At 42.7% G+C, this 14658-nt stretch overlaps 2 protein-coding genes and 1 non-coding gene across 4 annotated transcripts in view; 1 reads left to right on the top strand and 2 right to left on the bottom strand.

Moving 5' to 3' along the window:
• Positions 1-14658, top strand: part of slmo (slowmo) — a 94646-nt gene that overhangs the window by 75807 nt on the left and 4181 nt on the right. The window lies entirely within an intron of this gene.
• Positions 287-13353, bottom strand: ck (crinkled). 2 transcript variants are annotated; one of them, XM_064356866.1, is made up of 8 exons: positions 8800-8950; positions 8707-8745; positions 8541-8642; positions 7081-7341; positions 6468-7031; positions 1240-6419; positions 921-1188; positions 287-848 (listed from the first exon to the last, which is right to left on the bottom strand). In XM_064356866.1, exons 4-8 carry the CDS (start codon positions 7189-7191, stop codon positions 642-644), a joined length of 6330 nt encoding a protein of 2109 aa, XP_064212936.1. In that variant the 5' UTR covers positions 7192-7341; positions 8541-8642; positions 8707-8745; positions 8800-8950; the 3' UTR covers positions 287-641. The 2 variants fall into 2 exon arrangements, with proteins under 2 accessions (XP_064212936.1, XP_008193901.1); XM_008195679.3 differs by lacking the exons at positions 8541-8642; positions 8800-8950 and adding an exon at positions 12879-13353.
• Positions 13228-13349, bottom strand: LOC135266427 (U5 spliceosomal RNA). The gene has a single exon (XR_010334488.1). It is a non-coding gene; the product is annotated as a U5 spliceosomal RNA (small nuclear RNA).

Below are 14658 nucleotides of genomic sequence, written 5' to 3'. Positions count from 1 at the left end.
CAAAAACAGGAGTCTTGTGTAGGCAACTAACAATTTACCTACCTTCATTTGTCGTGCACTGTATCTATATATCGTCTATATTTTTTTTTAAAATTCGTATCTTAACTGATATTTAGGACGAATTTCTAGAGCGTTGTAAAGAGACAAACCAAAGTTACGTTTTTTACCTAGAATTATTCTAAGTATGCTCAGATTGCCAATGAATAAATGACAAGTAAAAGGTAATAAAAAAATATCGACAGGATAAACATGAGAACGAATTCAGGGCAGGTGTAATGAGTAAGTATTTTTATTGGTATTAGTTTTATTCTACGTAAAAATAATACATAAACAATCTGTACATGCTGCATATTTTGTAGAAATAAAAATTATTTAAATAATATCTCATATTCTTCAAACCCCTAACAACAGAATAAAAAACCGATGATAAAATAAATAGAACTATATACACAGCGAGATTCAGGAAGGCCTAACGCATTTCACATCCATTCAAGTCAGTTCTCACGACAACCTCATTTTCTTAAAAATGATTATTCATACACGTGGGACCTCAGGACAATGGTATTTATTTAATTATTTTTCCTACTGTACGAGTATATTAATAAATCGGTCCCGTTTTTACAACTGAGGTGGAAATTGTCTCATTTGATTCTTAAACTTCTCTGTTTGCTCATGTTTGTCAACATGAGGGAAATATAGGAGGTCAAAAGATCGTCCATCTTGTAGCCAAGGGAGGTTTCACAGAGGAGTTTCGAGCCCCTGACGAGGTTACCGATGGTCATGTGGAAGTAAGTGTTGCCCGACGACCAGTTGGATATCCGCGTGAAGGGGTGGGTGACAAGGATTTCCTAAAATGATTAATGAATTAATTAAAAGCCAATGCAAAAAAAACTAGGGTAGGCAACCAGTAATTCACCCACCTTCGTATTGGGATGGATCAAGCTAACGCCGTGCTTGTTAATCGCAATCAGCAGCATTTCGGGATAATTCGGATCAGTGGTTTGCTTGACTTCGAAAAAGGCCGAACCGAAAGTGGGCCATCTATACACGATCTTCAAAAACGTGATTTTGGCATCTTCAGGACTCATCCCAGCGTCTTGATTGTAGGCAGCGACAATCGCTCTCTTCCAGTCGTTTGCGCTCTGCACTTTGACTAAATCTGCAGGGATCAGCTCGCGCAACATTTGCCTACGAATCGAGGAATTAGCTAGGTCTAGGTGCGCATAACGTGTGACTTACGGTATCGCTTGCAACTCCTGCTTGCTCTCGCCAAACCGGACCCTGTACACCAGCGCTGCCAGCTTGGCAGCCTCCTCTTTCGTGCACTTGTGGTAACCTCTTATCAACTTCGGCAGCTCCTGATGGAAGTGGAAGATTAAATCGGCGTTCTTGTCTTTGCCGGGCACCGTGTTCGTCCACAGTTTCTTCATGAAGAAGACTTGGTACGAGAATTGGGGAGTGATTCCGTCGCGGGTTGGCCGAGCTTTGCGGATCCAGTCGGTCAAATGGCGGACGAAATCGAAGAAAAAGTCGCCCTCGGGGACGCTTATCACCTTATCGGCGATCTTGACGAAGAGACTGAAGCCCTCACTTGAGCGCAAATTGAGTCTTTGGCTGATGTTCTGGCAGAAATCCTTCGCCCGAGTGCTCGAGTCCACCTCGAAGGCTTCGTCCGTGTCGTCGGGGAAGTACACCTTATGGAAAATTTGCGTGGTTTTGTGCTGGATAGCCTCGACTTCGACCTGGTGTGGGGGATATTTCCGCTGGCCGTTCCTTAAAGTTTTTTGGAGCCTTTGGAGGGAATCCTGCGAGATGGGGTGTCTCCGACTCCGCAAAAACATAGTCAATTCCTTTTGCAAACTTTGCGAACACGTGAACAAACCAGTCGCCAGCCACATCAACTCCCACCCCCGCTCCTCCGATAATCTATTTCTATTATCCGTCAATTGTTTCATAATCTGGCAATAAATCTCATCTCTTAGAATTTCGTGTTTGAGGGGTCCGTCAAAAATATGGTCGGTGTATTCATTGCCAAGCCTTGGCCGTTTCGAGGGTAAATCCCCCATGTATTTTAGAATGGCGCTGAAGGCAAAACACGCCTCTTCGGCAAGCTCCTCCTTCATTAACAGTTTTTTGAGGAGCGGTTGTTTGATTGGCTCGCGTGAGTGTCGCCACAAGTCGTCGACGCCCCGTCGTGCCGACGTCAGAGTTAACGCCTTGGACATGGTGCGTTTGATTGGTGGGCGGAAATGATCGATTGCGTATTCAGCGAGAGTGTGTGGCCGATCGCGCGAATCCGTCCCGTTCATTGAGTACTGCTGGCTGAGTCTCCGCCCATGCTCCGCCCCCTCGATCGAAAACAATTGGAGGATATCGGCCGGGGGTTTGGACATGCACGGGAGGACGTAAACCGTCTCTGCCGGGAAATCCCCCTTTTCCATCGTGCGTTCGCACCGCCCTACGCACCACCCGGAGTTCAGGACCGTTTCTCCGGTACTGTCCTCCTCAAGGACGATTAGATCGCCTTTGAGAAATGTTAGGAAACTTGAGCCTTCGCCTGGGGCTTTGTAGTCCTGGAGCGCAATCACGAATTTCGAGCGTTTTTTCAAACCTTCGAGGAAGTAGACCACCAAGTCACGGATGTCTTCGGCGTTGGGGCTCTGGAATGTGAATTCCTCGCCCCTGACTGTGCTCAGACTGAACGTTTGGGTGAAAACCTTGTTGGTTTTTTGACTGGAGACGGTGGTGATTTCCGGGAAGGATAACTCCAGGAGGACCTGCTCCTGGTCGTCCACCACGTAAACTCCGGTCCAGTTGACCGCAATTATGACGTCGTTCTTGGGGAGGTTTGGGCCGGAGTTACGGTACGCCTCGTAGAACCGTGAGAAGAGCAAAGGCCACTTGAACTTGGCATAACTGACCACGTCCTCTTTGACTCGCAAAATCGCCGCTTTTTCCTTGACGTAGTAACTCTTTTTGTAGGCTTGGACGACAAGCGCCGCCCACCGATCCACCGCCTTCTCCACCCCCGTCAAGCAATAATCGGGGATGTAGTTGGGCAACAAAGTCAACAACCGGTCAACGTTCAGATCCGTGTTAAACTCAATATAATACTGCTGGGCGGCTATCATGGCCAAATCCTCCTCCTTATCACACCGATACTCCCCAAACTTCACCCCGCGCACCACCTGCTGATAAATCAAGTTGGTCGCGACTTGATCTTCGGTTGGTTCATGCCATGGGGCGAAAATCTCCTTCCGGAAGAACAGCCTCCAAGGGGCGTTCCTCTCTTGCGCCCCCTGTTCCTTGGCGTATTGCTCGCACTGGGAGATGGCGTCCATGACATGATCGCCGCCACTGCCCAACGAGGACACTTTATCAAACAGCGCGATGTAGAGGGAGAACCCGAATTGGTCCTTTAGCCCGATTTTGTCCGACAATTGGTTGCATAATTCACGAGCTGTGGTCGCGGAATCGGCCAACAGAGTCTTAGTATTACCATCCATGAAAGTAATGGGCAACATGATAGGTTTCTTGGACTTGGTCGCTTGCAACTCGAGCCAACTTGGGGGCTGGTTCCGCGTACCGTTATTAAACGTGCGTTTGAGGCGGTCCTCGCAATACGGGGCGTAGCCTGGGGGGCCCTCCCGTATAAACGCCCGCAAATAATTGACAAATTTCTCCGAAGGAGCGAAACAACCCACACAGAGGGAGAGCAGGATCCAGCCTCTGGCGTGTGACGATTTCGACGGGTTATTGGTCAATTGTTTGCAGATTTGGCAATAAATTTCGTCCCGTAGTTCGGCTCGCAAAATTCCATGCCCGATTATAAAGTGTAATTTTTCCAAATTTGAGGTCGGGCGTGACTCAAGCCATGACTGGTAGCTGTCAGCTGTATATTCCTCATCTTGCAGCTTCCGCCTCACATCCTCCCCTAGTTTATTCTTCCGTTTCAAAGTCAGCGAGACTAGTTTATTCCGAATCGAGCGTGGTTTCTGCTTCATGAACGAATCCGGGTCCAGCCCCATCATTTGCGCCTCTTGAAACTCCTTGCTTCGGATGAAATTGCGGCCTAAAGTGGCCGTCACTTTGGACATTACGGAGGTGTTGTCGCGGTCCATGGTGTGGTACCTGGGCTCGGGTAAATCCCCGGTGAAGCGGAGGATCGTGACCCAGAGCGCCTGCGCGGCGAGTTGGTCTCCTTGCGTGTGCAAAGGCAAAAGTGGGTGTTTCAGCGGCTTGCGCGAGTATTGGTGACCCACGTTGCCTTGGAAGTAGGTCGCAGCGAATTTTTGGAACTTGAATTCGGACAAATCCTCCTCATCTTCCGACTGTGTCTGCATGGGGCTTATGATCTCGGACTCCGCAGGCTGGGAGGGCAAGTCATTGAAAACCGAGGTCTCGCGGCCCGGAGTTGGGGCCTCGCTGGAACTGTCCGGGAGGAAGTCAAACATGGCTTCGACTAGCTTCGAGTCATCAACGGGCTCGTCGGCTTTTCGGGCCGCGTCGTTGATTAAATTCTTCTTGACTTCAACACGTCGTCGCTCCTCCATCTCCAACTCCATTTCTTTCCTCTCCAGTTCGTACATTCGCTCGCGGTAGTTTTGCTCGGCTATCTCTTTCGCTCTTTTATTCCCGGCATCTTTCAACTCGCGTTCTTCCTTTTTCTTCAATCTTAAAGCCTCAACGTGGCTTCGCCTCTCAAATTTGATTTTCTTGAACTTGCGCTGGGCTATCATTCGGCGCACGTGTGACTGTATTTTAATGATGGCCCACATTTTGTGGCCGTATTCCCGCCGCACGAGATAGCCCCGAGCGTGGGCTTGCAGCCCCACAATGTGACCCCGCAAATGCTGGAAGCGGTGCGAAAGCACCCGAGCCCTGATCAGTGCTTGCAGTCGCATGTAACCCACGCGCATCCGTTTGTACCTCTGTCTCTGGATGTAGCCCTTCCAGTACTTTTGTATTATCATGGTGGCCGCTTTGAGGCGCAGGAAGCGCCTCCGGTAGACCCAGCCCCGGATTGAGCGTTGCAAAATCAGGATTTTTTTCGTAAGGACTCTATCGCGTTCCTGCTCCAAAAATAAATCGTGGGCGTCCTTGAGAAACACTTTCGTGTGGCCGAGCTGGTAGTCCGAACGGCCCAAAACCGCGGCGCATATTTTGGCAGTGGCGGCCCGGCAGTCGGTTCGATGGGCCGGGGGAATCCCCGAGATTAGAAACCTGTATCGTTCGACAAACTCGCTGAAGCTGTGCCGGATCGGATAGCCGGCTCTTCGTATCCGGATTGTTTCCATCATGCCGGAGTAGCGTAACTGGCGACAGCACAAATTGCGGTCGAACATCATGGGTTTTTTAAATTCGTTTGGTTTGATACACCGTATGAAAAACGGTTGGCAGTTGGATAAGGTTCGCATAAGTGAGTCGAGACTTTTCTTGAATTGGGTTGAGAGTGTCGGGGTTCTTTTCCTGGTCTCCGACCCCATGCCAATGTCGTCGGCGAATATTTGTTGCAGGAATTTATTGTTAGAGATTGCCACTAGCTGGAGCAGGTCGGCACTGAAGGTGTCCCGGTTCTTCTCCAGGAAACTCCGCGTGTCGTAGAAGACGATCCCGGCGAAGTGGTTCAAACCGAAGCTTGTGTTGATGTCCGATTTCGGTTTGAGGTAGTTTCGGTGCGTTCCGTGTGTTTTGTGCAACTTGGCCAGCATGGTCTGGTCAGTGCCTTTCGGGAACTTGCTCTCTTCATCGATCAGCGCCATGATATTGAGTTGTTTGACCGCAATCAAGTCCAGCGAGTCCTGATTGTCCACGAATTCGATATGTTGCCAGTTGATCCCCTCGTTGTTGTACTCCTCCTGCTCCAATTTAAAGATATGCCTGACGAAAAACTGCTGGAGATTCTCGTTCGCGAAATTGATACAAAACTGTTCGAAACTATTATGATTAAAATTCTCAAACCCGAAAATGTCTAAAACACCGATCGAACTCCTCTGCCGTTCCTTCGGCCTGTATATTGCACTGTTGATTTTTTTGACTATGTGGACGAAGAGCCGCCCGTAGATGCCTTTAACGAAGGCGTCGCGGACGTCGACGCTCTGCTCGCGGGATAAGGTCGAGACTACGGTTTCCCCGTGGGCGAAGAGCGTTTTCCTGGTGAGGGCGTCGATGAGCGGCTGTGGGGGCACCCCCAGCAGGTGGGCAACGCGGTGGACGTTGGTCGGGTCCGGGATTTCCGTCGCGTCCAAGTTGTCCACCACCGTGGCTTTGTATTTAATGTTGCCAATGTGGAGGAGTGCGGCTAGGAGTTTCATTATTTCCCAGATCTCCGGGTCGGAGAAGAGGAGCACTTTCATGGCGCTGCGGATGTCGGCGAACTCGGCAGCGTCGTCCCGGCCCTCGCACGTTATACAACCGCCCTAAAAAATTAATAATAAATAAATAAACACAAAACAATAAGTGCGTACCCCCGTGAGATATCTAAATTGACTAGCATCGCCCAATTCGAGTTTCTTCTTCTCCTCCTTGCCCAGCCCGGCCAACAGGCAATAGAAAACGTGGTAGTTCCTCTCGTCCGGATTCTGGGACACAATCCGGCTTTTCTCGAGCAAGTACTGCTCGATTTTGGCACCTTCAATAACCCCGCTACTGTTGAAATGAATATCAATGTATTTGCCGAATCTTGAGCTGTTGTCGTTCCGGACTGTCTTCGCGTTACCGAAAGCTTCCAAAATGGGGTTAGCTTCCAGGATTTGTTGCTCAATCCAGGAATGTTTGCCGCTGATAGCCGCCAAGTACTGGAGAATCAACTTCGTGCTCTCTGTTTTACCGGCCCCTGACTCCCCAGAAATGACCACGCACTGGTCCTGGCCATAACGCCGCATGTTCCCGTAGCAGTTATCACCGATGGCGAAAATATGTGGGGGTAGTTCCCCGATTTTGCGCTCCTTGTACAGTTTTATCTGTTCGGCGGTGTAAATGGGGAGGACTTGGTACGGGTTGACGGCGACCAGAATCGAGCCAGTGTAAGTCTGGAAAAATAGTTTTTTCCGGCTATTTCTCGTTTTTTGGGAGGCTTACATAAATGAGATTTTCGTTGTATCTGATATGCAAGTTCCTGAGAATCCCGGCCTCGTGGAGGTCGCCCAGCCCGATCATGTCTTCGACCCCGTGGATGGACGTTGCGTGCATTGCCTTAATTCGGCGATCTGGAGACAGCCAGTGCTCCTCCCCGTCATCGTCCCGGACGGCGATCCTTCGCCCCTCGGCGGAGACCACCTTGGCACCGATGGCCACGTCGAATTCATTTCCAGAAATGGGCTCGATCCAGATGTAATCACCCTAGAATCACAATTCACACACCTGTTCAACGTGATTAAATTAATTGCAGGCTTGCTGCACGTTCCACGTAATTGCTGGGCTGGGATTTAATAAAAACCATTAGATAGAGACTTAATGATTAATAAATTCGGTGCCTCGCTGTGAGAACCTCGGTGACCTCTCAGGTTCAATAACTCGTACCGAATTCGAAAATTGACAATTTCCTAACGGTCACCTGCACCAGTTTCATCTCTGGTGATGATAATCAATGCATTTCCTCCGTGCCACGAGTGATTAATGGCGCGGAAGTTGGCTCTTATCGAAAAATATTTGAGAAATGTGCCAAGGGGTCAGAAAAACGGCGCAAAACCGTTCGTGCTGTTGGTATGAGGAGCACGTAAGTGTGCCCGTTTCGACTCTTCTTGAAGAGTTTCAAGGACCGGAAGAATTGAAAGTTGGTTAAGAAAACAGCTGCAATGACCATTCTTCACTTCAATGAACAAAGAAACTTGATTGAGCAAAGCGGAATTGCAACGTCACGGGTTCGCCAGTGGCGTGTTTGAACGCCAAATTAGGGACAAGTCGGGACTTGAACGTAATCACACGGTTCTTCCTTTAGTTTTTAACACTCCCTGATAAATAAAACTCTTTAATTTGTCATTTGTGTTTTATTTTACTTAGAATACGTTTTATTTTTAGAATTACAGTGAGATTACGAGTAGATTTATCGGAGGCTTATCTAAAAATTTAAACAATTTGAAGATCCAAGCATTGTTGACATGATAAAACCCGTTAATCATTAGGTGTGTTCGACACTGTAACGCAACACAATAATGCTGTCATAGTCAGCCATAAATTAATTTTACAGACATCACCACACTCGTAAATTTTCAAAATTTTATGGCTCCGTCTGAATAATAATGCTTTTCCTCGAGTTCCGCCTTTAGGTCCGGTTTAAATATCATTTCCTAATAAATTTTGAGCCCGCCACTGTGTGCCCGACGTCTCAATCCAATCGAGAAGTGTGTCCAAACAAATCAAATCCTTGTTTGCGATTGCCCAACCTTGACAGTGCGGTTTTTGCAAAAAAGTGACCCCAATCTAGGCCACAGCGGCCCATCGGTCACTCTCTAAATTATGCAAACAATACAAGAGAGGAAATCGGATACAGGAAGTGAGTCTTCATGGTTTGATGGTCGTGGTATCGGGGAGATACGTACTATATGAAACTTTTGTCTCTTTGTGGCACTTCCGGAGGTTTTCGCCCCTTTAATCGGGGTATCAATGGCCGATAAACGCCAAGTCTAGACGAGTCATCGCGACTTTCGCCAGGAGAGAAACTCCAGTAAAAACAATAATTATTATTAATAAAACGAAACCACTTACCCGTGTCACTATAACCATGGTGGCGACGCATCAATGTTCCTGCAACGAAACCTTTTGTTAATTTAATTGAATTCATCGTGTGATAAGAGGCACATTTTAGCGATTTTGATCGATTGACGAACGGTCGATAGCGCAAGAAAGTCAATTAATAGTTGAATTATCGTTACGACATTTTGCAAAACCGGCTTTTGTGTCCATAATCCAAGGCTTTCGACTGGTGCATTGTTGCAAACGCGACTTTCGGTTTCTCGATGGGAAAAGTGGCGGAAAATGGAGCGAATCGCGTGTTTTTTGCAAAATTACATCCAACTACAATATTGTAATTTGTCAACCTTGGCTCATCCTTCGACAAGAAAATTGCATTTGGCGGAAATAACAGGGAGATAAAGCCACCATTAGGGCTTTTTGTTTTTGAGTAATTCGGTTTGGTAGAAATGTACCGTTTTTACGCCTACTTGGCGCTGTGAAGGCCACGTTTTGTTCGGTTTTCTAACAATAGTAGATTCTTTCACTTGTTTTTTGTCTAATGTTCACTCTTTATTTATTTGTCCTCAAGTTTTTTCATACTGAGAAGCTTGTGTAAATGTGGTAGACGTAATCGATTGCTCACGATTATTTATGGTCATGTACAGGGTGATTCAGCGATAAGCGATTTAAATTAAGTAAAAAATACTTTTGATTCAAAATTTTTATTCAGGGAATAGACATATGACATAATATAAGTCAACAAATATCGATTAAATTGCAAATTTGGCCTTGAAACGCCCACAATTGGCAACGACCTCAAGCCCCCTGCAATTATTTTTATCAAATTTAGGTAAACCTCGAGTGAAAGTTGATTAGAAGGTAATGGCTCCATTCATACTCATATTTCACATCAAAGATGATTGAGGCCACCACTTGCGTCAAGGCAAAATTAGGGGCATTTTTGATTACGAACGATTTTTTTCCGATTTATTTGTAAATAAATAGTCCGAAAGCTGACTCATCTTGTACATTATTCTTTTATGAAGAAACATAGCGTACAATGTCAAGGTTGCCGAGTCTACGACCTTTGATCTAGACGGCTATACATCGCGAAAGATCAAGCAAGCCACGCGGCATCTCCACGCCTACTTTTTTCTACTTTCTACTTTAACACACTGTACACTGATCCACATTTCATTGCATACAATGGCTCATCTCTCGCGAAAAAAAGGAAAATTCTCATTGTTCCATTCATTAAAAAATGCTTAGATATGGAAAACGTGTAATGTTTACGTAAGGTACAATCTGGAGTAGTGTGTTTCGGTTTCATTGTTAATTTTGGACAGCGTGAGAGATGAGCGGTTTAGACACCGTTTTCGATTAACATCGACATAATTAAATTAAGGTCACAAATGAACAATTGACGAAAGTCGAATCATAACGGTCATCCAGCACCACTCTGTATATAGTGCGTTCGCTGGCATATGGCTTCCGCGAAAATTCGCAATGCAGTTGGGAAATTTCGTCTGCAAAGTTGGCGATTTATACAGAGAGTGTCAAAAAGAAAGGTTCAAAATGGGTCGAAATTTACATTCGAAAGGATTGTAATTCACACAAATTGCAAAATTTTGACACTTTCTCCACTTTTATTCAAATCAAACAACAATTTCGTGCATGTTTTCCCCAGCGATGAGAGAATTTTCCTAAAATAAGAAATGCATCAAGTCGCGGTGACCTTTAAATGTCAAATTAACACAGCCAACTAATAAAGCGTATTGACGAGTGACGCTTAATTAACTGTGTCTATAAAAATTTATTTCTTGTCATGGTGACGGTCAAGGAATGGCAAAAATGCTGTTGAAGTGTTAAGTTTTTAAACCAATTTACCATTTTCTTATCAGAGGTGTCTCATTTCATCATTAAAACTTTACAGTTAATTTACAAGTTTACAACAATAACGTTACATTTATTACGATGTTTCGTCAGGTGGCGATATGGTTCCATTTTTTGTCAAGGAAATCACAGACTACAATATCCTACTTATAGAATAAGAGAGAAATCTCGTGTCTAGTAGATTATAAGAAAATTTATCAACTCCAATAATAATTTAAATTTGCAATGTAAAACGGACTTTCTATACACTTTATTTATATTTGTTTGTATCAATGGAGCTTGTGTCTCGTGGCTGTTGATAAGCGCAAATTGTGACATTCTAGAAGTATTGTGAAAGTCGGGAACTTTAAAAATCTTCTGCAATTAATTTATAGGCACGGTAGGTATAGTCTCAGTTAGCTATGAGCTGATTAACTTAATTAGATTGTCACCGGCAAATAACAGAAATATCTTCTGCTACATTCCGTTTCAATTTAATAAACGACACGAGAATGATTTTAAATACAAAAATTCGTTCACATTATCAATTATCCAAGTTCTGTTTTTCGTAACTGTCAGAAATTATCATAATAAGATCAGCCCACCCGTGGAAAAGTGACAGCTGCCTACTATGACCTGTTTCTTTTTTAAAAATGCGCTGGTGCTTTGGATGGGATAGGTATGTCAAAAGAAATTCCACAGCCTTCTTTTGTTTTTTTAACATTTAATTAAAAGTCAATAATTAACTGACACAATAAAATGAAGAAATCAATAGGAAAATAGGTATTAAAATAAATCTTTTTTTTGTTTCTTGTATTATATTTTTTGGTGTTTTCTGTGCACTTTTACAATTTCTTATAAGGGTATATTTTTTCTAATTCCAATAAATGCCTAGCCTTTAATCAGTAATGCCGTTACATATTTTTGAAGAAGTTAAGTACTGTAATAATAATTATACAAATTATTTCCCAAAATTAGATAATATTAATTCATTCATTTATTACTAATCTATCATTATATTATAATTATCTATACTGCCAAAAACGCCAGAAATTGATAAAAAATTTTTTGAAGAAATTGTATCCGTTGTCCACGGTCATTAGGACTCATAACTTTTTTTATTTTTTTTTATTTCGGTGTTTTTTGTTGTTGTGTATTCTTTCGTTTTAGGATTCGAAGCCTTTTTGGATCATTTTGACGGAGCTGTCACTTGGATACGGCATTCAAAATTTAAATTAAGCGGCACATTACGCTCAAATTTCATAGGTGACTTGATGAACAACCATTTTTGAATATAATAACTACTATAACTAACACCCAAAAAAACTATTTCTATCCACATTGTAAAACGATATTTTAACATTGTTTTGTGCAAAAAATACATAAAAAAATATCGCTAGATCCAGATTTATTTACTCAAATTCAATTCGCGATTACTTTGACCCTTGTCAAGTAATCTACATTTTTTATTATTTGTTATTATAGTCCCAGTACAGGGAAAAAATGAAATAGTCCTTTTTTAACACACGGTTTAAGATGCAAGGCCACACCTTCGCCATTTCTTTTGATGGTGAGTGTACACCGTAATGAGTTTTCTCATTTCTTGTTTATTTTGTCTTAAAGTAGTACCAATGTGTTTTTATTTTTTATTTTGTTTTGTACTTTTATTGTTTGGGTTAAATTTAATCCATCCTTTCTTATTATTTAATCTAAACTGGAAAAACACGTAAGGAAGCACTAAAAAATGAAGTACCACGAAGAATGGTACTAATAAAAGCCATTGTTGTGCCAATGATTGTCACGGTGTTAATACAAACAATTTCGATGGTAATTATCTCCGCGAAGCGATTAATGTCCTATTGGCGTTTATTTAGCAGAAATTTGACTGGAATGGCAACAGTGGGTTCAGGTAAATTACCTGTGGCTCACGCTAGGTAAAGTAGGCGTATCGAACCCCGGCAAATTCCTTGCCCAAATTACCCGGATCTGCCCCGTCCACGTGACCGCTTACAAAACAGCTTACTGTACATACAGTAATTGTTTGCATTAAACAATGATAAACCATATAGATAACAGTATTTACAAGACACGGCGTCCAAGAAGAGAATAGCGGAATGTGTGTGGACTTAAGGCAAAGTACCGGTAAATCCGAAGAATGTCTAACATCTCATCATAAAAAACTTGTTATCTGAGCCGACACCTGTTCCCAATCCCTAAGCCATCGGATTTCCATCGCGAACTCGCTTTCCTCGACTTCTTTCCGGAGGATGGTAGAGCGTGAAGATGCCTCTGGCCGTAAAGAAGCGCGACGTGGAAAGAAGTTGGGACTTTACCTGGGTTTTACAATGTAATCCTTAACATAATGTTGGGTAATTTGAAGAGGACACACAACGCGACACTAACACCTCATCAGGTCCCGGTACTAACGTTCCGCCGCACTCAACTATCACCAAATGGTCAAGTTTCTGTTACTTTAATTGCTTGCGCCCAGGTGAGGCAGCGCCATCGACGGACAGGTGTGGAAGTTGAGGAGGAGGCAGGTGACTGTAGAGGGCACCACGGGCAATGTCACGGGTTCGACTACCTCAATGACGATGTGAGTCATCCTCCACTCAAAATTTTGAGTCAATTTGAAGTTTGAGTAATGGTTGGGGGGCTCTATGCTTTGTTTAATTATCGCCCAGTCGGAGAAACTCCAACCGGGCCTCAAAAAATTGTCATAGACTCATTTGTATTGTCCCACTCCACGGAAATCTTTAGTAAAAGGCGAAAGATTTATTCGCTTTGAAGTGAGACCAGAGTGGGGAAAAATTTGGCTGATGGGATACTTATGTCAGGGAGGCGGTTAGGAAGTCGGGACTTCTAATAGGTCGCACCCTCTAACGATGTGCGCTCAAACTATTAGATAACGGCGAACAGATAAGTGTTCGAAAAAAGTTAAGGATTTTATTGATTGAAGATGAATGTATTAAAACTTTTTTCGGTCAGTTTAACATTAATTCTAATGAATGTAGTAACAATGTTTAAATCCACAACTAATATTATGCCCAGTTTTGAACTATAATGAACTATTTTATTAGAATTGTGCCTGTTTTTCAACGCTTTGTCTTTTTTACGTCTTTTCTCTTTGTTCACTAAATTTCCATTTTTAAAAAATGTTTCTTTACTTTGTGATCTTTGATAAAAATTATCGCCCACTCAGAGAAAGTTCAACCGGACCTCAAAAATTGTTAAACCCAAAAAGTTGCATTGTAAAATGCGAATAAAAGATTTATTCGACGATAATTTAGCAAAAAGTTGGACTCTAATTACGACTCAGTCTCAAATTATTGAGAATTTCGTAAAATTCCAACGGATAACTGTAAAGTGATAAAGATTATATCTAATGTTGCAATTTTCGTTTTTATTTATGCGATTTTTACTTGTATGGCAACGTTAATTCATTAGGTAACAGTTAATCAAACTGAAGAGTTAAAAAATTGAATAAATAAATAAATTTACCCTACTTTACCTATTTGTTGTCTAATTTCAAACAATTACAATATACATACGGCATATCTCTTCATTGTTGTAATGTTTTATGGCATGTTTCAATAAATAATTTCAATAAATTTCGTTTTTATGTTTTGTCCTTACATCATCTACTTTTTTTTAGCAAAGTTACTGCAACAGGATTTTTTTTCACTGACTTATACAGGGTGTCTCAAAATTTATTCTTATTTAAATGCAGGCTAAAAGTTTCAGTGTTTATTGTTATTTATGGTGCAGATGATAGTGAAGAATAATAATGAATAATTTCTCAAAAATTAGCTTTATTTTGGGGTAAAAAAAATCTAAAATTTTTGTAATTTAATGTCGTTTTATTTTTAAGAAAAATTACAAAAAATAGTATTTTTTTATTTTAAAATAAAGCTAATTTTTCGAGAAATTATTGTACACTCTAATTTTCCACCATGCATAACAATAAACACTGAACTTTTTAGCTAAGCGTTTGAAGAAAACGCAATTCAAATTGTGGGGAAGCCCCGAGATGATCAAATTTAATCTTTAAAAATTAACTGAATGGAAATTTTAAATGATAATAGAAAAAAAAATGGGTCAAAGACAAGAGGA

This window comes from Tribolium castaneum, chromosome 5 (assembly GCF_031307605.1).
Source record: "Tribolium castaneum strain GA2 chromosome 5, icTriCast1.1, whole genome shotgun sequence".
NCBI classification, from domain to species: Eukaryota; Metazoa; Arthropoda; class Insecta; order Coleoptera; family Tenebrionidae; genus Tribolium; species Tribolium castaneum.
Note: the sequence above shows the minus strand (reverse complement) of the source record. Positions and strands in the feature narration are given on the sequence as shown.